General features: G+C 42.7%; 2 protein-coding genes across 3 annotated transcripts in view; one reads left to right on the plus strand and one right to left on the minus strand.

Annotated features, from left to right (window-relative positions):
• The window catches only part of psme3 (proteasome activator subunit 3), a 44,962-nt gene extending 31,571 nt beyond the window's left edge, over nt 1-13,391 (minus strand). The window contains exon 1 of the mRNA XM_080213827.1: nt 13,316-13,391. Coding sequence (XP_080069953.1) covers nt 13,316-13,357 — 42 coding nt within the window. The 5' untranslated portion in view covers nt 13,358-13,391. The remainder of the gene's footprint in view (nt 1-13,315) is intronic.
• A 104-nt stretch (nt 13,392-13,495) lies between these two features.
• becn1 (beclin 1, autophagy related) overlaps nt 13,496-27,583 on the plus strand; it is a 28,205-nt gene continuing 14,117 nt past the window's right edge. The window contains exons 1-7 of one of the 2 annotated variants that reach the window (XM_080213825.1): nt 13,496-13,948; nt 15,024-15,152; nt 17,940-18,007; nt 19,362-19,420; nt 22,264-22,354; nt 24,931-25,067; nt 26,168-26,362. In XM_080213825.1, the coding sequence (XP_080069951.1) occupies nt 15,026-15,152; nt 17,940-18,007; nt 19,362-19,420; nt 22,264-22,354; nt 24,931-25,067; nt 26,168-26,362 (677 nt within the window). In that variant the 5' untranslated portion in view covers nt 13,496-13,948; nt 15,024-15,025. The remainder of the gene's footprint in view (nt 13,949-15,023; nt 15,153-17,939; nt 18,008-19,361; nt 19,421-22,263; nt 22,355-24,930; nt 25,068-26,167; nt 26,363-27,583) is intronic. The other variant, XM_080213826.1, reaches the window with a different exon arrangement.

The following is a 27,583-nucleotide window of genomic DNA, read 5'->3' on the forward strand; positions in this document are numbered from 1 at the left end:
CTGAGCTAACCAATCAGGCATTAATTCTAATTTAAGGATCTATTGAGGTTCTAACAATAAACACATTGTTTTTCTTTGGATAGCTGATAACATCTTCCAGAAAGGTGTATAATAAAAAGCTCTATTATCTGGCATGTATGGTGAATGGGTGGTGTCAGTTAACCAAAAATGCGGTCTACCAAAGAGACCAACATTTTCAACCAGCTAGAAAGCTTCTGGGTGATAGCGTGGTGATGCTGGTCTAGTAATTTTGCGGATGCTGTGGGAGCAAATGAATTTAGCGAGCGATGCTGAGGGAATACAATGGAAGGTTAAATCTGGTGCAAGGACAGGTCTTGGATAACAAGCACCCATGATGGGGACATTTTTTAGCGGTTCTGAGAGAATGGAGCCGACAGGGGGACAAGTCCTAGCACCAGCTTCAGAGGGATGAGACACAACTCCAGTCGGATAACAGGCTGGAGAAATTCTGGTTAGTAAAGAATTCCAGTTGGTAGAGTGCCGAGTAATATGAGGTTTACTGCACAAGTATCCCATGGAATACAACAATATTTCTGGAGGCTAACCCATAAATAGATTTGAAAAGCACTGCAGTACATGTACTGCCTTAAAGGTTGCTAGTAATTTAAAAAGCAAATGACGATGGTATAAGTAGGACATATCTCAGGGCTTTGGAAAAGTTGAGGGTCATAGAATCAATGACAGGGAAACAGGCCCTTCGGCCCAAACTGGTCCATGCCGACCAAAATGCCTACCCAAGCTAACCCCATTTGCCTGCATTTGGCCCATGTCCCTCTAAATCTTTCCAATCAATGTATCTGACCAAAGGCTTTTTAAATGTTGTTAATGTCCCTGCCTCAACCACTTCCTTCGGCAGCTCACTGCACATACGTACCACCCTCTGTGTAACAGAGTTGCTCCTCAGATTTTCATTAGTTCTTTCCTCTCTTAACTGAAACCTATGCCCTCTAATTCTCTATTTCCCAACCATGGGAAAAAGATTGAGTGCTTTCACCCTATCCATGTTCCTCATGATCTTATACCCCTCTATAAGATCACTCCTTAGTGTCCTACCCTACACAGGAAAAAGTCCTAGCCTGTCCTACCTCTCCCTATAACTCAGTCCCTTGAGAACTGGCAACATTCTCGTAAATCTCTTCTGCGCTCTCTCCAGTTTAATAACATCTTTCCTATAGCAAGGCCAAAAATGGGTGTTGCAGCTGATCCTAGGGAAAGTATATGTGAAGTCCTTAAAAATCAATTCAAAACTCTGGGGCAATTAATTTGTGATTCGTAGAAGCAGTGTTAAATGGCCAGTTTAATTACAGTCAACTTTTGCCATTTTGTGGGTTTCCATTCCCGTGAAATCTTGCAAAGTGGGAAATCGCGAACAGTGAATTTGCACATGCAGAGAGTCAGTGCATGCACAGTGTGCACTTTCTACACAAGAACAACAGGGAACAGGTGAAAGTTCAACATTCTAATTCGTGGATGAGCGATGTTTTGGGGTGGCGAACCACGATTATATTTACAACCACAGTGAACTGCTCGGTGGCACAGTGGTTAGCCAGGGAGCCGGGTTCGATTCCCTACTTGGGTGACTGTCTGTGTGGAGTTTGCACATTCTCCCCATGTCTGCATGGGTTTCCTCTGGTTTCTTCCCGTAATCTGAAAGACATGCTGGTTTGGTGCATTGACCCAAAGAGGCGCCGGAGTGTGGTGACTAGGGGAATTTCATGGTAACTTCACTGAACTGTTAATGTGACTAATAAATAAAGTTTACATCTGCGCAGGTAAACAAAGTCGTGATGGGGGGGGGGGGGGGCAGGGGTCACGAACGACAGGAGCTAATTGTAGATTATAGACTTGAGATTGTCAAATACTTCTGCAAATTAATACAGTGATCCTAGTTTTGTTAGGGGACTAACTATGGAACAACTGCATGCAGAAAGTGAGAAAAATTACAATCAGAGTTGACAACAACCAATGGTAAACACTTGAGACACAATGCAAATGCAGTGAGCCATTGGATTGAGTTAAAGATGTTTGCTTCATAATTTTCTGTGATAGCCATATATCTTTAAATATTAATTTTGGAGTTAATACAAGAATTTTTCACAGCCCATTACTGTCCCATCGTTCAACTCTTGATCATCAGCAACTGGTGGAAGGGGTCATCAACAGTGCTACCAAGCAGCACTAACTCAGCAATAACCTGCTCACAGACCCACAATTTGGGTTCTGCCAGCATCACTCAGCTCCTGACCTCATAACAGCCTTGGTACAAACATGGACAAAAGAGTTGGACTCCAGATGTGAGGGGAAAGTGACTGTTCTTGACATCAAGGCAGCATTTGACTGAGTGTGGCAACAAGGAGCCCGAGCAAAACTGGAGTCAATGGGAAATCTGGAGAAAACTCTCCACTGGTTGGGGTCAGATCTGGCACAAAGGAAAATGGTTGTGGCAGTTAGAAGTCAATTAGGAGTTCCTTAGGGTAGTGCCCCAGGCCCAACTATCTTCAGCTGCTTTACCAATCATCTTCCTTCCATCATAAGATCAGAAGTGGAGATGTTCGCTGATGATTGCACAATGTTCAGCACCATTCATGATTCCTCAGGTACTGAAGTAGTCCACATCCAAATGCAACAAGATATGGACAATATCCAGGTGTGGGCTGACAAGTGGCAAATAACATTCACACCACACAAGTGCCAGTTAATGACCACCTCCATCCAACAAAAGGGAATCTAATCATTACCCCATGACATTCAATGCTATTATGATCACTGAAACCCCCACTATCAAAATCTTAGGGCGACAACTGACCAGAAACTGAACTCTGGCTACCAGAGCAGATCAAAGGCTAGAAATCCTGAAGCAAGTAACTCACCTCCTGACCTTCCAAAGCCTATCTACAAGCACAAGTCAGGAGTGTAATGGAATGTTTTCCGCTTGCCTGGATCAGTGCAGCTTCAACAATACTCAAGAAGCGCACTACCATCCAGGACAAAGCAATCCACTTGGTTGCTACTCCAACACAAACATTCAATTCCTCCACCACCAACGAACAATGGCAATGTCCACCACAAGACGTACTGTAGGAACTCTGTAGGGGGTATTGAAGACTTGGTCAGGAAGAAGAGGGAGGCGTATGTTAGGTCGAAATGACTGGGTATGGAGAGTGCGCTGGAGGAATATAGAGAGAGTAGGAGGGAGCTAAAAAGGGGAATTAGAAGGGCGAAGAGAGGGCATGAAATGGCTTTGGCTGGTAGGATTAAGGAAAATCCGAAGGCATTTTATTCCTATATTAGGAGCAAGAGAGTAGTTAGAGGGAAAATTGGTCCTCTTAGGGACAAAAGTGGGGAGATATGTATTGAGTCGGAGGGAATGGGGGAACTCCTGAATGAATACTTTGCGTCGGTATTCACGAAGGAGAGGGGTTCGGAATCGTGCTGTCTGTTAGAGGGAGCTGAGGATCAGCTGCAGGAAATATCTATTACAAGGGAGGAGGTGCTAGGACTTTTAGGTAGCGTAAGGACGGATAAAGCTCCGGGGTCTGATGGTATTTATCCCAGGCTGCTTAGGGAGGTGAAAGATGAAATTGCTGGGCCTCTGGCACAAATCTTTGTCTCTTCTTTGGACACAGGTGAGGTCCCAGAAGACTGGAGGGTAGCAAATGTGGTACCGCTGTTCAAAAAAGGTAGCAGGGATAACCCTGGAAATTATAGGCCGGTGAGTTTGACATCGGTGGTAGGGAAATTAATGGAAAAAGTACTTAGGGGTAGGATGTATGAGCATTTGGAGCGTTGCGGTCTGATTGGGGATACGCAACATGGCTTTGTTAGAGGGAGGTCTTGCCTTACGAATCTGGTGGAATTCTTTGAGGAGGTGACAAAAACGGTTGACGATGGGAGAGCCGTTGATGTCATCTATATGGATTTCAGTAAGGCGTTTGACAAAGTCCCTCATGGTAGGCTGGTAGAAAAGGTTAAGGCACATGGGATACGAGGTCAGGTAGCTAGGTGGATTGAGAACTGGCTGGGTAATAGGAGACAGAGGGTAGTTGTGGAGGGGACTTTGTCCGGCTGGAGGCCAGTGACCAGTGGTGTGCCGCAGGGCTCAGTACTGGGACCTCTCCTCTTTGTAGTCTACATAAATGACTTGGAAGAGAGCGTAGGTGGTGTGATCAGCAAGTTTGCTGATGACACCAAGATGGCAGGGTTGGTGGGTACCGAAGTGGATTGTGAGGTGATACAACAGGATATAGATAGGTTGGTGCATTGGGCAGATAGGTGGCAGATGGAATTTAATCCTGACAAATGCGAGGTGATGCATTTTGGAAGGAATAATGTAGAGAGGAGTTATGTGATTAAAGGTAGACAAATTAGGAGTATAGAAACACAGAGGGACCTGGGAGTGCAGGTTCACAAATCCATGAAGGTTGCGACACAAGTGGAGAATGTTGTCAGGAAGGCTTATGGAATGCTAGCCTTTATAGGAAGGGGTATAGAGTTTAAAAGCTGCCGTCTAATGCTTCAGTTGTATACAACGTTGGTTAGACCGCATTTGGAGTACTGCGTCCAGTTCTGGTCACCTTACTACCGGAAGGACGTGGAGGCTCTGGAAAGGGTGCAGAGGAGGTTTACCAGGATGTTGCCTGGCATGGAGGGGCTGGGTTACGAGGAAAGGTTGGAGAAACTGGGACTGTTCTCCATGGAAAGACGGAGATTGAGGGGGGACATGATAGAGGTATATAAGATACTGAAGGGAATAGACAGAGTCAATAGTGAGAGACTGCTCCCTAGATTGGTTACAAATACAAGAGGACATGATTTAAGGGTGAGGGGGGAGAGGTATAATTTGGATGTGAGAGGAAGGTTCTTTACGCAGAGAGTTGTGGGGGTATGGAACGCGCTACCGAGTAGGGTGGTGGAGGCGGGAATGTTGGACTCGTTTAAGGTTCAGTTAGATAGGCACATGAGTGAAACGAGGATGGAGGGTTATGGTAGGGGTTATTGAATAAGGGTTAGAACCTCGGGAGAGACCAGAAAGGCAGGCTTGTGATTAACGTTTTTGTCTTTTATTCCGCAGGTGGAGGTCCACCTCGTGTCAAACGAGGGGCATGCACACGGTGGGTCGTGCGTGGGCTGCTCTTGGAGGTTCCGGGAGTGGCCTAGTACTTCGTGTCGGTGTGTGTGCTTGATCCTGGACCGGTAGACGGGCGCCACAACAGCTCGGTGACTAGCACTGCTAGCTGTGCAGATACATGGATTTGGGCCTGTGTCTGTGGGAGTTTGTGCATTCTCCCTGTGGATGCATGGGTTTCCTCCGGGCGCTCCGGTTTCCTCCCACACCCCAAAGATGTGCTCTTAGGCTGATTGGTTTTACCAAATTGACACTATTCTCCCCTGAATCTGGCTAAGTCAGGGGTTCTATTCGTAGACACGTAGGGTAGAATAGGTGTAGGGTGATGCAACGGCGCGGGCTTGTTGGGCTGAAGGGCCTGTTTCCCGTGCTGGGTTGTTCTTTGTAACTCAGCAAGGTCCCTTAGACAGCACCTTCCAAACTAACAACTATTACCATTGAGAAGGACAAGAGCAGCAGGTACCAGGGGCCACCATCACTTGGAGGTTCCCTCCAAATCACACGCCACCCTAACTTGGAAATATATTACCATTCCTTCACTATTGGTGGGTCAAATCCTGGAATTTCCTCTCCAACGGCACTGAGGGTATATCTACACAGTGGTTCAAGAGAACAGCTCACCACCATCTTCTGAAGGGCAACTAAGGGTGGGCAATAAATGTTGGGCTAGCCAGTGACACTCATCCCATTAATGAATTCCTAAAAAATCCAGATGTAGAGCTATCAACTTTAAGCATTGTGAGGAAGGAACACCAACATACTTTTGCCATAAGCAATACATCTAACAGATGGCAAAAATATTGATAAGTCTAATTATTTTTGAATAGAGTAGAAATTCAACATGTTTGTTTGAGCTTATGATGCCCGAAATCTTGAAAAAGACTAATCTTAAGAATTCTGGGGATCAGCCCAATAGTGGGTGAGAAAAAGCCATTACCATAAATTATCTTCCCCTACACACTGCCTTTTCTGGCAAAGTTTTTTTTAAGCGTATTTATTATTGTCACAAGTAAGCTTACATTAACACTGCAATAAAGTTACTGTGAAAATCCCCTAATTGCCACGCTCTGGCACCTGTTCGGGTACATGGAGGGAGAATTTAGCATGGCCAATGCACCTTTCCAGCATGTCTTTCAGACTGTGGGAGGAAACCCGAGCATCTGGAGGAAACCTACACAGACAAAGCGAGAATGTGCAGACTCCGCACAGACAGTGACCCAAGCTGAGAATCGAACCCGGGTCCCAGGCGTTGTGAGGTAGCAATGCTAACCACTGTGTCACCTTGTCGCCCAATAACAAACCACAGAAACTTTACAGTGCAGGAGGCCATTCAGCTCATTCAGTCTGCCCCGATTCTCTGAAAGAGCACTCTATCTAATCCCACTCCCCTGCCTTATCCCGTAATCTTGCACATAGGTAGCAACCCAATTCCCATTTGAATTCCTCGATCAAACCTGCCTCCTTCACCCACTCAGGGCGTTTGTTCCAGGTTCCAACCACAATTCCTGATGAGAGGAATATTTTTTTCTCTGGTTAAAAAAATTCCTCTCATCACATTTACTCCTTTTTGCCCATTATTTTCAATCTATGCCCACCAGTTCTTCATGCTCTCCAGTAGGAAAGGTTTCTCGCTATTTACCCTTTCCAAACCCCTCAGAATCCTGAATCCCTCTATGAAGCCTCCTCTCAGCCTTCTTTTCTCAAGGGAAAACAATCCTTACCTCTCCAATCTATATTCATAGGTGGAAAGCGGGGGATGGGATGGACGATCAGGATATTGAATTCGATTATCAGCTATGATCGTAATGAATGGCGGAGCAGACACGAAGGGCCGAATGGTCTACTCCTGCTTCTAATTTCTATGTCCCCTTTTTTATTCCTTATTAGGCCCTACTCTTTACCACCCTGTTATTATTTGTATGCATATAGAAAACCTTCAGATCCCTTTTTTAGGCTGCCAGTCACTTCTCATTCTCTCCCTTCACTTTTTTTTTTAATTTTTCACTTTCCCTCTGGTCCTTCTATATTCAGCCTAATTCTCCATTGTATTTTCTACCCGACATCTGTTACATGCGTATTATTTTTCCTTTCCATCTCCACTTCAATCTATCACTCAGGGCTGTCTGAATTTATTTGTCTGACCTGTCCCCTTCAAGGAAATATACCTTGATATTGCTTGCAATACTTTGTCTTTGAAGGTGGCCCATTTTTTCAGCCACCATTTGATTCAGACTCTCAAACATCCTTATCCCACTGAAGTTTACTTTCTCCTGATTAATTATCCCTGATTTGCATTTCTCTTTGATTATTTTCCTTGGCCAATTTAAACCTCATGATGCAATAGACCTCAATACATTCCTGTTTCACATCTTTTGTTTTAACACGGGGGGGGCGGAGGGAGGGAGGGATTTACCACTGACCAGAAATCTAGTCATATAAAGAACAGATCAGAGACTGTGAATTCTGCAGAAAGTAACTCATCTCCCGACTCTCCAAATCTGTCTATTATCTACTAGGCACAAGTCAGAGGTGTGATGGCACACTCTTTTATTGTTTGGAAGTGTGTAGCTCCAACAACACTCATGGACCTCACACCATCTAACATAAAACAATGTGCTTAATTGGCATCACAATGACTACCAACACACAGTGGCTGCAATGTGCATAATCTAAAAGATGTTATGGAATTATTGTACAGAATTTACAGCATAGAGATGATGCAATTGTCCTTCCAGGTGGCAGAAGTCATGGGTTTGGAAGATGCTATTGGAGGAACTTTGGTTAGTTATGGTGTAGTTACAAGTAGCAGAAAAGGACGGAGGAAATGCTGATGGGGTTAGATAAAGTAGGGTCAGAAGGAGATTAAATTTAGATTTATTTATTAGTGTCACAAGTAGGCTTACATTAATATTGCAATGAAGTTACCGTGAAAACCTCTCCAGTTTCCACATTTCGGCACTTGTTTGGGTTCACTGAAGGTGAATTTAGCATGGCCAATGCATCTAATCAGTACATCTTTCAGACTATGGGAGGAAACCAGTGCATTTGATAGAAATCCATGTAGACACGGGGAGAACATGCAGATTCTGCACAGATAGTGACCCAAGCCAATTTGTGTGGAACATGAACATTAACAGACCAATTGCATAATCTCTATGCTGTAAATTCTGTACAATAATTCCATAATATCTTTTAGATTATGCACATTGCAGCCACTGTGTGTTGGTGGTAGTTGCGATACCAATTAAGCACGCTGTTTTATGCTAGATTGTGTGAGGTCCATGAGTGTTGTTGGAGCTGCACTCTTCCAGACAATAAAAGAGTATGCCATCACACCTCTGACTTGTGCATAGTAGATAACAGACAGATTTGGAGAGTCAGGAGATGAGTTACTTTCTGCAGAATTCACAGTCTCTGATCTGCTCTTTACACGCCTAGATTTCTGGTCAGCGGTCCCCCAAGCTGGGAGTCGAACCCAGCACCCAGGCGTTCTGAAGCAGCAGTACTAACCCCACTGGTGCCACCCCAGATTGGAAGTAAATGACAGCAGATCACTATTTTATGTATTTGATCCCAGAGAATATTTATTTGCAGCTAACAGTCCTTAAAGTTAGAATTATTACAAAGAAACACACTTTATAACTGATCTGTTAATGTTTATACTCCACACAAGCCCTGTCCTGCCCCTCAATCAACATTTCTGTTATTCATAACTACCCTAAGCAGTAACAATTTACATATTCTGATCACTCTCTGGATAAACAGGTTTCTCCTCAGTTCTTCCTGGATTTATTAGTGACTGTTTTGTCCCCTAGCTTTGGATTCCTCAATTGCTTGACAAATCTTCATCCTTAACTTGTCTTGTCCTACAGTGATCATTCACTCAACATATCAGGTCTCCTAAATCTCAACTCACATCAACTTACTGCAGAGTCATTATCCACAATGTCCCTGCATCTCCTAAATTCATCTGCCGTATCCCCAGAGGCAAGTTAAAACATAGAATATTACAGCGCAGTACAGGCCTTTTGGCCCTCGATGTTGCGCCAACCTATGAAAACCAATCTAAAGCATATCTAACCTACACTATTCCAACATCATCCATATGTTTATCCAATGACCATTTAAACACGCTTAATGTTGGTAAGTCCACTACTGTTGCAGGCAGGGCATTCCACGCCCTTACTACTACGAGTAAAGAACCTACCTCTGACATCTGTCCTATATCTATTACCCCTCAATTTAAAGCTATGGTCCCTCATGCAAGCCATCACCATCCGAGGAAAAAGGCTCTCACTATCCACCTTATCTAATCGTCTGATCATCTTGTATGCCTCTATTAAGTCACCTCTTAACCTTCTAACAAAAACAGCTTCAAGTCCTTTAGCCTTTCCTCATAAGACCTTCCCACCATTCCAGGCAACATCCTGGTAAATCTCCTCTGCACCCTTCCCAATGCTTCCACATCCTTCCTATAATGCGGCGACCAGAACTGTACGCAATACTCCAAGTACGGCCGCACCAGAGTTTTGTACAGCTACAACATGACCTCATGGCTCTGAAACTCAATCCCTCTACCAATAAAAGCTAACACACCGTACGCCTTCTTAACAACCCTATCAACCTGGGTGCCAACTTTCAGGGATCTATGCACATGGACACCGAGACCTCTCTGCTCATCCACACTACCAAGTAACTTACCATTAGCCCAGTACTCTGTATTCCTGTTACTCCTTCCAAAGTGAATCACCTCACACTTTTCCACATTAAACTCCATTTGCCACCTCTCAGTCCAGCTCTGCAGCTTATCTATGTCCCTCTGTAACCGGCAACATCCTTTCGCAGTGTCCACAACTCCACCAACTTTCATGTTATCTGCAAATTTACTAACCCATCCTTCTATGCCCCCATCCAGGTCATTTATAAAAATGACAAACAGCAGTGGCCCCAAAACAGATCCTTGCGGTACACCACTAGTAACTGAACTCCAGGATGAACATTTCCCATCAACCATCACCCTCTGTCTTCTTACAGCTAGCCAATTTCTGATCCAAACTGCTAAATCACCCTCAATCCCATGCGTCTGCATTTTCTGCAATAGCCTACCATGGGGAAACTTACCAAACTCTTTACTGAAATCCATATACACCACATCAACTGCTTTACCCTCATCCACCTCTTTGGTCACCTTCTCAAAGAACTCAATAAGGTTTGTGAGGCACAACCTACCCTTCACAAAACCATGTTGACTATCCCTCATCAAATTACACCTTTCTAGATGATTATAAATCCTATCTCTTATAATCCTTAATTAATTTCTTTAGTAAACCACGGCTCCCTCACTCGACCACTTCCTCCCCACCTGACAGGTACATACTTATCAAGGACACGCAGTAGTTGTTCCTTGAACAAGTTCCACATTTCAATTATGCCCACCCCCTGCAGTTTCCTTCCACATCCTAAATCTTGCCTAATTGCATCATAATTTCCTTTCCCCCAGCTATAACTCTTGCCCTGCGGTATATAGCACCCCTTTCCATCGCTAAAATGAACGTAACTGAATTGTGGTCATTATCAACAAAGTGCTCACCTATCTCCAAATCTAACACCTGGCCTCGTTCGTTACCCAGTACCAAATCCAGCGTGGCCTCGTCTCTTGTTGGCCTACCTACATCCTGTGTCAGGAAACCCTCCTGCACATAATGGACAAAAACTGACCCATCTAAAGTACTTGAATTATAGCGATTCCAGTTAATATTTGTAAAGTTAAAGTCCCCCATAACAACTGCCCTGTTACTTTTGCTCCTATCCAGAATCATCTTTGCAATACTTCCCTCTATATCTCTGGAACTTTTCGGAGACCTATAGAAAACTCCCAACAGGGTGACCTCTCCTTTCCCGTTTCTAACCTCACCCCATACTACCTCAGTAGATGAGTCCTCATCAAACGTCGTTTCTGCCACTGTAATACTGTCTTTGACTAAGAATGCCACACCTCCCCCTCTTTTGCCACCTTCCCCGATCTTACTGAAGCATCTAAACCCCGAAACCTGCAACAACCATTCCTGTCTCTGCTTTATCCATGTCTCCAAAATGGCCACAACATTGAAGTCCCATGTTGCAAGTTCACCCACCTTATTCCAAATGCTCCTGGCGTTGAAGTAGACACACTTCAAACCACGTTCCTGCCTGCTGGTACACTCCTGCGACCTTGAAACCTTATTCATGACCTCACTACTCTCAACTTCTTGTACACTGGAGCTACAATTCAGATTCCCACTCCCCTGCTGAATTAGTTTAAACCCTCCTGAAGAGCATTAGCAAATTTCCCTCCCAGGATATTGGTACCCCCTCTGGTTCAGGTGTAGACCATCCTGTTTGTAGAGGTCCCACCTACCCCAGAATGAGCCCAATTATCCAGATAGCTCCTGCACCATTCCTGTAGCCATATGCTCTCTCTCCCTATTCCTCACCTCGCTAGCACGTGGCATGGGTAACAAACCAGCGATAACAACTTTGCTTTTCTAGCTCTAAGCTTCCACCCTAACTCCCTGAATTTCTGTCTTACATCCCCATCCCTTTTCTTACCTATGTCATTGGTGCCTATGTGAACCATGACTTGGGGCTGGTGCCCCTCCCCCTTGAGGATCCTGGAAACACGATCCGAGACATCATGGATCCTGGCAAGTTGTTGCTGAAATGCACCAAAACTGACTGGGAATATTTAAATGGGCAAAATGCCTGCAGGAGACAACACCATCTCAGCAAGAAGTCAAAACTTAGATTTCCTGAGAGCCTGGAAGATGAATTCTTGCAACAACTTAACGTCAATTTGATGTGAGACTGGGTTCTAACAGAGCAGGAATGGGTATGTGAGGAAAGAAAGAGATGGGAGTTTACCAAAGGCATTGTTTAAGAATCCCTTCATTCAATCTGTCGAGCCTGCACTGACAACAATCCCATACAGGCCTTATCCCCATAACTGCTAATCCCCCAACACTTTGCGGCAATCTATAAGGGCCAATCAACCTAAACTGCACATCTATGGATTGAGAGGAAACCAGAGCATCTGGAAGAAACCCATGCAGACATGGGGAGAATGTGCAATTTCCACAAAGACAGTGACCCAAGCCTGGAATTGAACCCAGGTCCCTGGCGCTATGGGGCAGCAATGCAAACCACTGTGCCACCCAAAGTTTTTAAGGAGACTTGTGAAAGTGAGGGGACAGGAGTAAGTGTGATGAAAATACCAAAGTACCAATTGGGAAATCAGCTTTATGAGCAACAAGACATGGTGGCACAGTGGTTAGCACTGCTGCCTCACAGCATCAGGATCCAGGTTTAATTCCAGCCTTGGATGATTGCCTGCATGCAGTTTGCACATTCTTTCTGTATCTGCATAGGTTTCCTCTGGGTGCACCAGTTCCCTCCCACATTCCTACACAAAGATGTGCAAGTTAAGTTGATTGGTCATGCTAAATTGACACTGAGTGTTGCGAGATTAGCAGGGTAAATACATGGGGTTAGGAGGATAGGACCTCTGTGGGAATGTTGTCGGTGCTGGCTCGATGGGCCAACTGGCCTCCTTTCTGCACAGTAGGGAATCTATGATTCCACAAAGACAAAAGTAAAATGTAGCAGGCCCCATTTGATTGAAATCCCCCACACAAAACTGCCATGCATTTAAAAAAAAAGCCTGTCTGATAAAGGACCAGGCTTAGTTGCATGAACAGGTGACTGGCTGTAAGGGATGGTGGTGGTGGGGGGAGGGGGGGGGGGTGGAGGACGGCAGATAATAAATAAATAGGATCATAAATTGTGGATCAATGCTTAATAAGCCAGAGTGACACACGCTGGGAGCAAATAGCCCACATGTAAGTTACAGGCCGCCTGAACCACATGTGGGCTTTTCTTTGCATAAGGAGAGGTGGGTGACTGGGGGAGGATCTAACCAAATTAATAACCCCCTAAAAATGAGGATGAAATGTGGAAGGTTGAATAAGATAGCCAAGGGTATTTTGGAATGGGGGTAATTTTTTTGCCGGCGGGGGGAGGCAGGCGGTATGGGGTGACCTACGCCCTAACCGTCTAGGCTCTGGGGAGGTTGTTTACACGGCTAGCTAAGGGAGAAAGCAGGAGGACGGCAGTATCTGCCCCGGCCGGCCTTACCTTGGTCCGGAGCGCATTGTCCAGCTTCAGCAGCCCCGACATGTTGCAAAAAGAGACTCCGCCCCGCGAGTGCCTTACGTCAGCACGCCGGGGCCGACCGCCGCCTCCCATTGGCTGCTCGCGTGTAGCAAAGCTGCATGACGCAAAGCAGCCGGAAGTGTCCTCATTTCCGGTCCCGGGGCAGCAAGAGGAACAGCAGCAACTACAGCAGAGAGAGTCCCTCACCCACCCTGCAAGAAGAATAACACCAACAGAGTGAGTGAGAAAGAGAGACTCCGACGCACCCTCACCCTCACTCAGCTCACCCTCTGGGAGGAGGAACAGCAGAGAGTGAGTGAGTGAGAGGATAGACATCTTCACCCTCCCCCTCCCAGGAGGAGGAACAGCAACAACACAGTGAGTGAGAGGATAGATATCTCCACCGCCCGCCCTCCCCCTTCCCAGGAGGAGGAACAGTAACAACACAGAGCGAGTGTGAGGACTGCCATCTTCGCTCACCCTCAGTTTACCCTCCCCCGCACTCCCAACTATGTACCTGCCTCGCCACTGAGCACGCTCCCCCACCAGCATCACCTGGGCTGCAGCTTACTCCACTTTCCTCCTTCTGGGGCTTGCAGAGGAAACAAATACAAGGTGTGTTACATCCTTCTGAGTCTCCCAATCTTTCCTTTTTTTTTCTCCTTCGCGTGTTAAGTATTTGCATGAGTTAAATAGAGACAAATAGATTCCTCCCAGGCTCCTTTCTCTTTAACCGAACTGGGAGTAATTGTTTTATTGCTTTTTATTGAGTGAGGGAAAGTAGTCAGGGTGAAGAAACAACAGTACTGCATCTGCAATACTTTGTCTTTCTCCTTGGTAACTGAAAGGTTAATGTTTCAGACGAGATCTCTGATTAGTCAAGGGACTGGGAGAAGATGTAATTTTGTTTTGAGCAGCACATTTTCAGCACTTTCTGGTTCTATATTTTAAAGTTCCAGCAATTATGTAATTTTTTAACTGCTTAAATATTTGAGATGTAAGGATGAAGAAATGTATCTTGCCTTCCTTCTAGTATTTTGAAATCCTTGACTTTACTGTTATCTTTAGTTTCTGACCTTAATTCTACATCATCAGAGATGGTGCTATATTTGTGACTGTCTTGTGGGAGGGAAGGCCTGGTGATCTGTTGGAACATGCTGATGGGAGGGTCTATATTAAGTCTGCTTTAATCCCTGCCTAACTCGTGCTCTGTCTCAAAAATGTTCCATATTTTCCTTCACTGCCTCATGTTATATCTTGTTGATATCACTTCAACCATTTAACCATCTTTTGTTTTCCATTTTACTGCATATGTGTGTTTTCTATTGAAGCCCATTATAGGCCATTTTAGTGTGTGTGTGTGTTTAATTTTTTTTTACTTTGTTCATTTTTGGCTGCCATGCATCAGTAATCTTCAATCTGAAGAAATATCTAGATCAAATTACTAATTTGCCCCACAAATATTTTAACTGTTTAGTGTCTCCAGCCCTTTTTGGTTTAAATTTGCAGTATTTGTATTTTTTCCTTTGTTTTCATGCTTATTCTGTAGTGTCAAACATGCCCATAGATTAAATTAGTCAGGCAGAGTCCATAAAAGAGAAAATTTGTATCTGGTTTGTGGTGGGGATGGTCTTGACAGGCCAAATGATCTTCTGTTATTCTGTGCACTCTCATCATTGTTCTTGCATAGGTATGGAGGGGTCAAAATCTTCGAGCTCCACCATGCAAGTGAGCTTTGTATGCCAGCGCTGTAGTCAACCCCTAAAGCTGGACACATCCTTTAATGTCTTGGATAGAGTGACAATTCAGGAACTTACAGGTATGCAGTTGTAATAACTACTGTTTCATTATCGTTAACTGTGGCTTAGTTGTTTGCACTCCTGCCTCTGATTCAACAGGTTGTATGTTCATTTCCCACTCAGTCTTGAGTAGAAAAATCCAGCTGAAACTGAGTGCAACGCTCTCACACTGTTGTATCAGAGATACTGTCTTTTGGGTGAGCCGTTAAACCCATCTGTTAATTCAGTGCAAAAGATCTCATGGAAAAAGTGTACCGGAGCTCACCTAATGTTCTTTCCAATGTTTATTCCTCAACCAAAACTAGAAAAACAGTGGTGATTATCATATTGCTGTGCTTGGAAGTTTTTTGGGTGAAAATGTGTTTCTTACATGACCAGAGTTGGCTACATTTTGTCAACTGCTTTGGGATGTCTGGTCATCACAAGTGCTACATATAATGCAGGTCTTTGTTTATCATTAAGCTCATTTAACTAACGTTGTCAGCGTTTGGAATTTAATAGGACAATAGTGTTCACATTGTGTAAAATGATGCACCATATGCTTTTTTAAAAATACTCTATTTGCCTTGCAGCCACTGTCTTGTATTCTTTCTAAATTGTTTTTATCTGTACAAAAAAATTGCCTGTCTAAACTTGATCAAACTTATCAATGCCCAGTGGCCTGTAAGAAGTGTTGTTTTATTTATAATATGCTAATAGGTTGGCCACTTCACTACTCATGGGAAGTTGTCAGAGATGTCATTATCTTAGCTTATCTATTTTGCTGTTGATATTTTTGTGCATTGGCACCATGCCTATATTTTTATTTTCTTTATGTTGATTGGATGAGGCAAATTGATTAGCATTGAACTGAAACAGAGGGCTTATAATAGAAAGAAAGTCCACTGATGTGCGGGTTAGGTTGATTGACCATGATAAATTGCCCCTTAGTGTTAAGGGAATTAGTAGGGTCAATACATGTGGGGATAGGGCCTGGGTGGGATTATTGTCAGAGCAGGCTTGATGGGCTGAATGGCCTCCTTCTACACTGTAGGGATTCTATGATTCTAAGTGCAGAAAGACTGTGGGAGTGTGGCTTAGAAGTAGTAGGATGTTGTGGGTTAGAGCCTGAGATCATATGCAGTGTTAGGAGTGGGAATGCCATGAATGGGTACAGCTGTGACAAGTTAGGATGTGTGTAAAGTTAGGATAGTTATAGCAACTGGGCAGAAGGTGCCAGACTGCAGTGGGAAAGCATTGTGTGCAGCAATGATGGGTTAATCTTTGGGTGAAGCAGTATTGGGAGAAAATCTTTTCTGGTTGTAAGACTAGAGATGGGAACACTAGGAGAAAGGAGAGGAGAATGCTAGGGACTCCAGTAATCCTTCCTAAATTCATCCCACTCTCTTGTTCTAGCCACACCAGCTTTGGTGTTTTCTCAGCTTTAAATTGGTAAGACTATTTATAATGCCCCCCTAAATAATATCATAGAATCCCTACAGTGCAGAAGGAAGCCATTCAGCCCATTGAAGCCCACACCAACAACAATCTCGCCCGTGCTCTGTCTCTGTAACCCCACGTATTTAACCTGCCAATCCCCTAACGTACATATCGAGGGACACTATGAACCTGCATGGTGGTATCTTGCATTTAGTAACAGCAACAAAGTACTTAATACAAATGTCTGAAGGTGCTTGATGAGCCAAAAGAGAGATCAGTGACTAGAGGTTTGATCAAAGAGGTGAGTTTTGGGGCCAAGGAGAGATATGCATGGGTTCAGGGAAGGAATTTTGAAGTCTAGGGCCTAGGTGACTGAGACAATGTGGGGCAAAGGGATGTAGCGAGGAGTGTAGAAGAGGAGGAATTTCTTCAGCCACAGAGTGGTATCTGAGGGTACTGAGCCAATGGAGAGATTTAAACATGAGGAGAATTTGGGCATGGAGATTAGATGTCATCCACCGAGGTAGGATGATGGGTGAGTAAGGCCTTATATGGGGTCAAATACAGGGGACACTATTTAGGATGGGACTTTGGCAAAGAGAGTATTCAAATAATCAAGTTTGGAATTGATAAAGCATGGTTGAGGATTTCAGTGACATATGGGCAAATGATACTGTGCTGATCAGTGCTAGCCAGTTTTCAGACAGAACTGGAGTCTTGAATCAGAGCTGAGGGTAATGAATAGAATTCCTACAGTACAGAAAGAGGCCATTCGACCCATTGAGTCTGCACTGACACTGTTACAGGTCATCTTATCCAGGATTTATCCCCATACCCCCACAATTACCTTGCTAATCCCCTAAGGGGACACTAGAGGAAAATTACCATGGCCAGTTCACCTAAGCTGCATATCTTTGGCTGGGGGAGGAAACCCACATGGACACGGGGAGAACGTGCAGACTCTACACAGTTGCCGAAGGCTGGAATTGAACCCAGGTCCCTGGCACTGTGGGGCAGCAGTGCTAACGACTGTGTCACTGCGCCACCCTATTTTGTAAAATAGATATGTTGAATGTGTAACAGAGCAGTACAATATAAATTGCATTACAAGAAGTGTTATGTATAAATTTCACAAATGAATTGCTCCCTTAAGCATGGGTCATGACATTGTAACACTTGAGATAATGGTTCTCAGGCATTTGCTCAACCTTATGCAGGGATTTTAGTGTGTGATGTCTCTCTTTATTGCTCTCTTCAATGTATTCCAATCACACAAGCTCTAGATATTATCCAGCTCATCAAAACTTGTAAGTTCCATAGGGAAATCAAAAATTGTTTAAAAATATTAAAAGACCAATAAAGGCTAAAGTATGCTGTTTTCTTTTCAGCTCCTTTAGTTACAGTTACTCCTGTAAAACCAGAAGAAGGCAGGGTAGAAACTGGCAACTTACCAGAGGTAAGAACTGAAGTAGATGTCTATAAATTTCATACCAGTATTTAAATTTATTATGCACCTTTTTTAATTGTTAAATATTCCAGAGTGGTGTGTGTTGCTGATGCGTGTTGAGTGTATCATGTTCTGGGAGTAATTTTGTCAGCAGTAAATTTATGCATTGTCCCATTTGTAATATGCATTGGTAACCTCATTGCTTTGCGATGCAACAGGAAATAGTAAATTTCCATTGCACTTTCCGAACAGATACAACACTTGCTTTTTTTTTGTAAAATTGGTACTCCTAAGGGAGGAACTTGCTTCAAATTCGGGTTAGGGAGCAGCTGGAAAACTGCAAAAAGAGAGGCTCAAAATAACTGCAGTGTGGTATTCTCAGTTTTGTCAGATCCAACAGCAGAAGGAGGGAGTGCTGTGTTGTTGGAAATGTTGTTAGTGGTACCTGAATGCCAAAGAACCTGTGACACTGGGGAGAACAAGGGATTGCCTTGGTGTTCTGGACCATGTATCTCCCTCTAACACCACCAGAACAAATTAACAATCATTCATTCAGTTGTGAGATCTCAATTTGCATAAAATGGCTCCTGCATTGTAGGGTTCCTACGACTTCTATGATTACTTTTACGTTTGATTCTTCTTGTAACAAAGGACAGCATTTCATTTGCCTTCATAATTACTTGCTATACGTGCACACTAACATTTTGTGACTCATGCACAAGAATACTTGGATCCCTCTAATTCTGTAGCAATTCTTTATTTGAGTAATACTTTATTCTTCCTGCTAAAGTAAGTAACTTCACATTTTCCCATATAATAACGCAATCTGCCAGACTTTTGCACAGTAAACCAATGATATCCATCTGATCCTTCTGTAAGAATCTAATTTCATGTCAGTTCTACAAAATATTGTTTGTTTTTAAAAAAAAAATTGTAGAAAACATGCAACAGGTGATTTTCAATTATGATCAGGGAGCTGATGGCCTTGGTGGTATTATCGCTAGACTATTAATCCAGAAAATCAGCTAATGTTCTGGGGACCTGTGTTTGAATCCTGCCTCAGCAGATGTGGAATTTGAATTCAATAATTAAAACAAAATCTTGAATTAAGGATCTACTGATGACCATGAAACCACTGTTGATTGTCAGAAGAGACTATTTGGTTCACTAAAGTCCTGTAGAGAAGGAAATCTGCCATCTTACCTGATCTGGCCTACAACTGACTCCAGAACCACAGCAATGTGGTTGATTCTCAACTCTTTGAACATGGCCAGCTATGGATGGGCAATAAATGCTGGCCAGCCAGCAACGCTCATGTCCCACAAATGAAATAAAAAAAAAAACTAAATGCTTTATTTTTCAGGAACCTTGCATAGAAAACAAGTCAGATGGTGTGTCCAGAAAATACATTCCACCTGCTCGGTAAGGATGTGTAATTTTCCTTTATAGTATACCAAGCTAAAACTTCTCTTTTGGCTTTAAAAGGACAATTAGTCTAGGAATTGCTGTTGGATTGAATTTCTCTGCCACAAAGTGATAGAATTTCTCCTCATTGCTATGCAGTGAGAGTTGAAGCACTGCACTTCTTCACAAGAAGGGAAGGAACGTAAGAGTCCAAGTCATATGACTTGGTCTTGCACACGTCTTGCTACTGGCTTAAGAAAGGTATTTGTAGAGGCCTAGAACCAGCTCACTTTATGGCTTCTTGACCAAAGACTTGAGTTGGGGAAAAAAATAAACTGAGCCAGTTAATGTGCATTTTTATAAGGGAGGTAGTGGTGTAGTGATAATCCAGAGACCCAAGGTAATGCTCTGGGGACCTGGGTTCAAATCTCACCACGGAAGATGGTGAGATTTGAATTCAATAGATATCCTTAATTAAAAGTCTAATGAAACCGTTATCGATTGGTGTAAAAACCTATCTGGTTCTGTTGGCGTTCTCTTGGGTAACAGCAATCTAAAGGCACGCTCAGTCAACTCTTGACACAAACAACGTTGGACACCATGCATCCAATGCAAGATCTTTAATTACTCGTACACAGGGAGAACCCGCAAACGGTCAACACCAAATGACCAGAGTGATTCTGAAGTTTCAGAGAAACAGCTAAGCAGTTATGGTCAATTATAGCAAATCAGGAACGAGATTTTTTTAATGTTTTTCATTGACATACATATCCACTAATCATAGCATAGCTCTTTTGCCCTTTCTCATCCAATAGAAAACCAATTCTTCATTAGCATAATGTCCCAAAATCTTGCTATTTGGAAATCACCATGCTAACTTGATCTTTATCCTAACTTGGAATGCTGTATTTATGGAACAAGGCTTTAGATACACACGCTTATCTTGCATACATCAGTGTTGGCCTTACGAAGGCCATGTTCGGCTACTAATCATTTTTCATTACTTAACAGTTTTTTCTTTACAACTATGGAACTTTAATTTTCACAATTGTTAACCAACTTCCACAGTTCACTAATGTCCCTTTAGGGAAGGAAATAAGCCATCTTTACTCTGTCTGGCCTCACGTGACTCCAGATCCACAACAATGTGGTTGATGCTTTCAAAATAAATGCCTTCAGGGTTGGGCAACAAATGCTGGTTCAGCCAGAGATGCCCACATCTATGAATGAATCAATAATAACAAATAATCAAAATAGTGATTTTACAAACTATTAGTATTTTAATTGACATTTGTTGGTAATAGTCACTTCCAGAATAGGCTTTTTTGAGTAATTGTATTGCATGTTGCAGTGCTGAGCTGTACGTCAAAGTTCTGAGGTTTGACGTGGTGTTAGGCATCAGTAGGAATGGTATTTATTTTCTGCACCATTAGAATGAAGAAAGGTACTTACTGTAAACCGGTGGCCTCTGCTGTAAGTGAGAATATGTCTAAATCTGTGTTGAAGACTGGATGTAGTCTTGTTGTGATATAGCTGTTGGTTAGCCATTCTTGTCTTAAAGGGAGTGCAAAAATTCACAGATTGGTAGAGGAGATTGATAGACAGGGCATACACTCCCTTAAGTTTAGAAGAAAGAGGTAATTTCACTGAAACGGATGAAATGCTTAAGGGACTTGACTAGATGTTTTGAAGAATGTTTCTCCTGAGTGTACAGCCTAAAACTAGGGGTCATAGACTCCAGAATAAAGAGAGATTAGAAGAAATTTCTTTACTAAATGGGTTGTAATCTTTAGAAAATTCCACCACAGAAAGCTATTATGTATATTTGGATAGTAAACATATTCAATGAAATGGACAGATTTATGAATAAGGGAGTAAAGGGATATGGAATTAGTGTGAGAAGGTGGGAATTGAAGATCAGTCGTGATTTTATTGAATGGCAGAGCAGGCTTCAGATGCTGAATAACCTACACCTGCCCTAGTACATAGTTTTAATTCACTAATGAAGTTTAACATTTCCTATCTTGCATACACAAGTTACTCTGCAGTACACTACATTACTTCAACAGTATAGGAATTATATCCCACCAATAGTGGTCAGGAAATAAGAAAGTTAGGACATGGGGGAAACAATTACCCCTCTATTCTTTATTCCCTCTAATCTCACATTGGAGAACCTGCTTTCTTTTACGTAACCATAGATATTTTATTATTAATAGTTTACAATTAATTTATGAAATATTGCCAAATAGTCGGGAAATTATAACATCAAACCGAAAACAGATGTACCATTTTAAAATGTTTTCTTAACTAGATGATTTTAAAATTATTTTTAAGCTAAAGTTTATCAGATTATCTGCAAGCAACTGCTCTACTTGGAATGTGGTTGCAGCAGGAGGCTCTCAGGAGGACAGCGGAAGTGTTTTGGAGATGTCCTCGAGGCATCCATACCTACCATGAAGTTCTGATTTTTGACTAACCAAAATGGAGTAGGCTCATTCAACAAGGCACTGAAGGACTTTGTGCAGAACTTGAAGAGGTGAAGTTGAGACATTGGAGGGAATGCATAAACTTCCTAACATCCTGTCTACCCAACCCTTCAAATACCACCTGCCCTGTCCACACAGCAGTGTCTGCAGACCGTGCATTGGACTAATTAGTTATTTCAAACTCCGGCAAATGGGAGTGGAAAGAAGTCATCCTCTGTCCCAAGGGACTGCCCAAGATTGTAAATGATAACAATGGAAAGCTATGTGTTTTCTTTCCTCACATCCCCTCTATAATTTTATGATAGCAGATATATTTTCCTGAGCTTTGTGATCGTTTAGAGAATTGTTTATTAATCTTTAATCTTTTTGTAGGATGTTGTCCACAGAGAGTGCCAATAGTTTCACTCTAATTGGAGAAGCTTCTGATGGTGGTACAATGGAAAACCTTAGCCGAAGACTAAAGGTGGTGCTTGTATTTTTTCATCTACTATTAAAAGCTTTTTACTCACTTTTTTATATAGTAAATGTTTTTAAATTGTACTTAAATGTGTTTTAAGACTGCTGCAAGTACAACTATTTGCATCGATATACACACATAAATAGAACCCCCCCAATACTGTTGCTGATGGTGAGGAAAAATGAGCAAAACATGCAAGAAATGCTATTATACCGAAGGTTTTTAACATGTGGTTATTTTCACTCAGATCGTCTTTACTCGGTCCACAGTATTGTATAGTTTAAATAATTTTAAAGAGCTTGCGTATTTTAGAAACATTGAACAGTAGTCAGATTTCGAAAGAGAACTTATTTATTCTTAAGGGGTTGATTTTCCATGCTTATTGCACTGATAATTTGGTGTCTGAACATGCTGACCCATAGAATTATGTAACCTCGCCCTCCCATTTAAGAGTACTATTCAAATGAGAAGTGATCTAAAGAGACATCCTGAGTCAAGCAATGGATAATGGCCACAGTAGGTTTCTTCCAGAAATCCACATTCACCAAATACTACTTGGAGGAATTCAATTTTTGAAGCCACTGTGGGTCACTTGGTATGATAACCCCACATTCACTGAAAAATGTTTTTTACAAAGTTGTAAACCTAATTTCCTGCCCTGGGTAGAAGCCAAATCATAAAGATCAGAAGAAGCAGCTGGAAGCGATGGATGTTCAGTCCCTTATTTTTTTTGAGTTGTTTGGCTGAATTGTAACCAGTGTACGTGGTACTTTTTATGTACTAGATGACCTGTGGTCTTGCAGCTGGTGAGGCAAAAGCTACACCACTAAGAATATTTTCATATCATTCACAATGACTCTGACAATCCTCCTTATTGCTGGAGGAGCAATCATTCCTTTGGTGAAGAAGAAGAAAACTGGATAGAGCCTGCATTGTCCAGGATTTACTTTAAAGTGGTGGATTAGAGGCTAGGATTCAGTGCTTCCCAAACTATTTTCCAATGTGGTCCCATCTTAACACTTAATGTGACCCCAGGTGCCATCAAAAGCAAAGCAGCATAATAACATTTGGTATACTTTTTAAAAAGTCATTCATGGGACATGGGCGTTGCTGGCTGGCCAGCATTTATTGCCCATCCCTAATCACCTGAGGGCAGTTGATAGTCAACCAGATTGCTAAATTCTGGAGTCATATGTAGGTCAGAGCAGGTAAGGACGGCAGATTTCCTACTCCAAAGAATATCAGTGAACCAGATAGGTTTTTCCAAAAATCGACAGTGGTTTCATGGTCGTCAGTAGATTCGTAATTCCAGATTTTTTAAAAAATTGAATTCAAATTCCACCATCTGCCATAGTGGGATTCGAACCTAGATTCCCAGAACATTTGCTGAGTTTCTGGATTAATAGTCTAGCGATAATACCACTAGGCCATCATTGCGTACTCTAAATAACAATTATTAAAGTTTGTGTATTATAGACCAACAAATATATACTATAAATAATGAAAATTTATGTTTTAAAGCAGTTGGTAAAAGTGTTATTTCATATACTTGTGTAGGTTTCATTTAAGCTGTTCATGTTCCCTGGTGATAGACTTGTTGTACACCCTCACCTCCTGCTATCTGGCCCATGGTGGCCAAATGTTTACCCTGCTACATGTGGTCCCTTTAAAGATGGCAGCCACTATTAATCTTGGCCTGTTGCTGAGAGAAGTCCCACAGCTCCTGCCCCGCTTGGTGCAAATGCTGGACTGGTACCTGCTTATTCAGGATTTGTGGCCTAGACTGTGTTTATGGAGCCTCCCTGCTCACCTGTCAGGGCCAACACACTCTTCTGCCATATCTTGGACAGAAATTGAGAGAAGTCCAGTCAGAAAACATAAGGAGATCCCAATTGTAGTCTAGGCTGCTTCTTTCCTAGGTACTGGAATTTTAGATTTTGGTGTTCGTTCTTCAAAAATAGCTTGAAATCTCCCAACTCCTATGATGAGGTCCATAACTGTTTCTGCCTTCAATTATTGGCACAAACCCTTATGTAAGAATCCCTACACTGCAGAAGGAGACCATTCAGCCCATCGAGTCTGCAGCACCAGCACCAACCACAACCATGCTGGCCCTATTCCTGTAACCCCACATATTTACCCTGTTAATCCCCCTGACACTAGGGTCAGTTGTGGGAGGAAACCAGAGCACCCAGAGGAAACCTATGCAGACACGGGGACAATGTGCAGCCTCCACACAGACAGTGACCAGAACCAGAGTTAAACCCGGGTTCCTGGCGTTGAGGCAGCAGTGCTAACCACTGTGCTATCACACTACCCTTGCTGGGATGGACTGGGGTGTTTGCAACCTAATCACTTTAATGATCTTGCCCACTAAATTTTTGAACACCTTGGCTTGGTGCTGTTGCTTTCTGTTTATCCACCGATGGACAAAATGGGAGCAGTATTAGGACATGGTGTTATTAAACTTGCTGACTTATGGACATTGAACAAGTAAAATGTTCTGTCAAATCAAGTGTTAGAGGAGAAATGTATAACCTATTGCATATGTTATTCAGTTCTGAGTACTTGTTTTTAAATAGGTGACCAGTGATCTGTTTGACATCATGTCTGGGCAGACTGATGTGGACCATCCTCTGTGTGAAGAATGTACAGATACATTGCTTGATCAGTTGGACCAGCAACTGAATGTCACAGAAAATGAATGTCAGAATTACAAGTAGGTTTTTAATGCTACGTCTATGATATTCCAAAATTAAGTATGATATATCATCCAGATCAATTGCAATTGGAGAATATAAGATCTCCATCAGCAGAACCAAGTCTGGGGTAATTCCAGATAATATGAAACAGTTGAACGTACCCAAGAAAATAGTGGGTTTTTTTTTCAAGGTTAGGGGAGGCAGTGGTGTAGTGCTATTGTAATTGGACTGGTAATCCAGAGTAGTAATCTGGGGACGTGGGTTCGAATCCCACCATGGCAGATGGTGAATTTTGAATTCAATAAAAAAAATCTGGAATTAAAAGTCCAATAATGACCGTGAAACCATTGATTGTCATAAAAAACCCATCTGGTTCACTAATGTCCTTTAGAAAAGGAAATCTGCCATCCTTAGCTGGTTTGGCCTATGTGACTTCAGTTCCACAGCAATATGGTTGATTCTTAACTGCCCTGAATTATCTGAACAAGATACTTCAAGGGCAGTTAGAGATGGGCAACAAATGCTGTCCCAGCCAGTGATGCTCACACCCCATTGAATAATTCTTTAAAAAGTTAGAGGACTACAGCACAGAAAAAGGCCCTTTGGTCCATCACTTCTGCACCAAAGACGAGCCATCTAACTGTTCTAATCCCATTTTCATAGAAATCATAGAAACCCTACAGTACAGAAAGAGGCCATTTGGCCCATCGAGTCTGCACCGACCACAATCCCACCCAGACCTTGTCCTGCTATCCCTACATATTTACCCACTAATCCCTCTAACCTATGCATCTCAGGACACTAAAGGGCAATTTCAGCATGGCCAATCAGCCTAACCCGCACATTTTTGGACTGTGGGAGGAAACCAGAGCACCCGGAGAAAACCCACACAGACACGAAGAATGTGCAAACTCCACACAGTGACCCAAGCCAGGAATCGAACCCAGGTCCCTGGAGCCGTGAAAGTGCAGTGCTAACCACCGTGTCACCAACGATTTTGTAGAATTGTTTTTTCAAAACTAAGTTTCTAAAAGTGATTTCATGGTTGTGCTTGGTTTTTAGTGGAATGTAATGCCTCCTAATGAGGTGTGATCAACTGTTTATGTTCTTGATGCAGGAACTGTTTGGAGATGCTTGAACGAGTGAATGAGGAAGATGAGGAGAAACTGCTAGAAGAATTAAAAGCACTGAATTCCAAGGAAGACTATCTAATCCAGGAACTTGAAAATGTGGAAATTAAACGGAAGAAGGTAGCGGATGATTTGGTCGAGGTTAGGGCAGAGACAGACAGGCTCAATCAAGAAGAAGCCCAGTGAGTAAAAAAGTTTTGTTGATGGAAAAGTACAACACAATACATTCTATAGCTGGTGCGTGGTATTCATTGCTTTCCTCACTAAGGGAGTACACATGAAACAGTCTCTTTATTGCAAGGTTTTATATTAGAATCATAGAATCCTACAGTTCAGAAAGATCAGGTCTGCATCGACAGCCATCCTACCCAGGCCCTATCCCCGTAACCTCACGTTTATCCCGCTAATGCCTCTAACTACACATTTCTGGAGAGTAAGGGGCAATTCATAGCCAATGCACATAACCTGCACATCTTTGGACTGTGGGAGGAAACCAGAGTGCCCAGAGGATACCCAGACAGACACTGGGAAAATGTGCAAACTCCACACGGACAGTGACCCAAGCTGGGAATTGAACCTGGATCCCAGGTGTTGAGCCATCAGTGCTAACCACTGTGCTATCGTGTCACCCTATTCTCATTTCTAAACCCTGTGCAACAAGAAAAGGTATATATTGTGTACTAGGTGACTCACTTAAATAACGAATCCCAGCCCACTTTCTCATCCAAATAAAGTCCTGAAGGTTCATAAGATTAAGCAACATGAACAGAATGAATAAAGAGTGGCTCTAGTTGAAATGGCAGTCAAAGGGGACATAGGTTCAAAATGGGGCAGGAGGTTTTGGGGGATATGAGGAAAACCATTTTTACCCAGAGGGTGGTGACAGTCTGGATTGTGCTGCCTGGAAGGCTGTTAGAGGCACGTTGCCTCACATCCTTGAAAAAGTACCTTGATGAGCACTTGGCATATAATATTCAAAGCTATGGGTCAAGTGCTGGTAAATGGGATTTGGTGGGAGTTCAGGTGTTTCCAGCATGTCAGTGCAGACTTGATGGGCTGAAAGGCCTCTTCTACACTGATTCTATGATTCTAACGGAGGCATATAAAAGAGTGATTTAAATGTCTAATATTTTATATGTTCCGATATAGTAGCCAAATTCTATCATAGAGACTTAGAGAAATTGACTGTTAATTTTATTCTGCTGCAACACATACCAACACACACACACACTTGAGTATTTTCTCTCCTTTTATTCTTTTACTTGAGCCTGAATTGCAAACATTGAGTTGTTGGCATCCTGCTATATATCCATGTAAGAAATCGGCACTAAAAATGTTATTTGTATGATAAAGTTTCAATAACTTGCAAGAAAGACTATTACTGAATGTGACTCTTTCTAAGC

This window comes from Carcharhinus amblyrhynchos, chromosome 27 (genome assembly GCF_965287045.1).
Source record: "Carcharhinus amblyrhynchos chromosome 27, sCarAmb.v2.hapA, whole genome shotgun sequence".
Taxonomy (NCBI): Eukaryota; Metazoa; Chordata; class Chondrichthyes; order Carcharhiniformes; family Carcharhinidae; genus Carcharhinus; species Carcharhinus amblyrhynchos.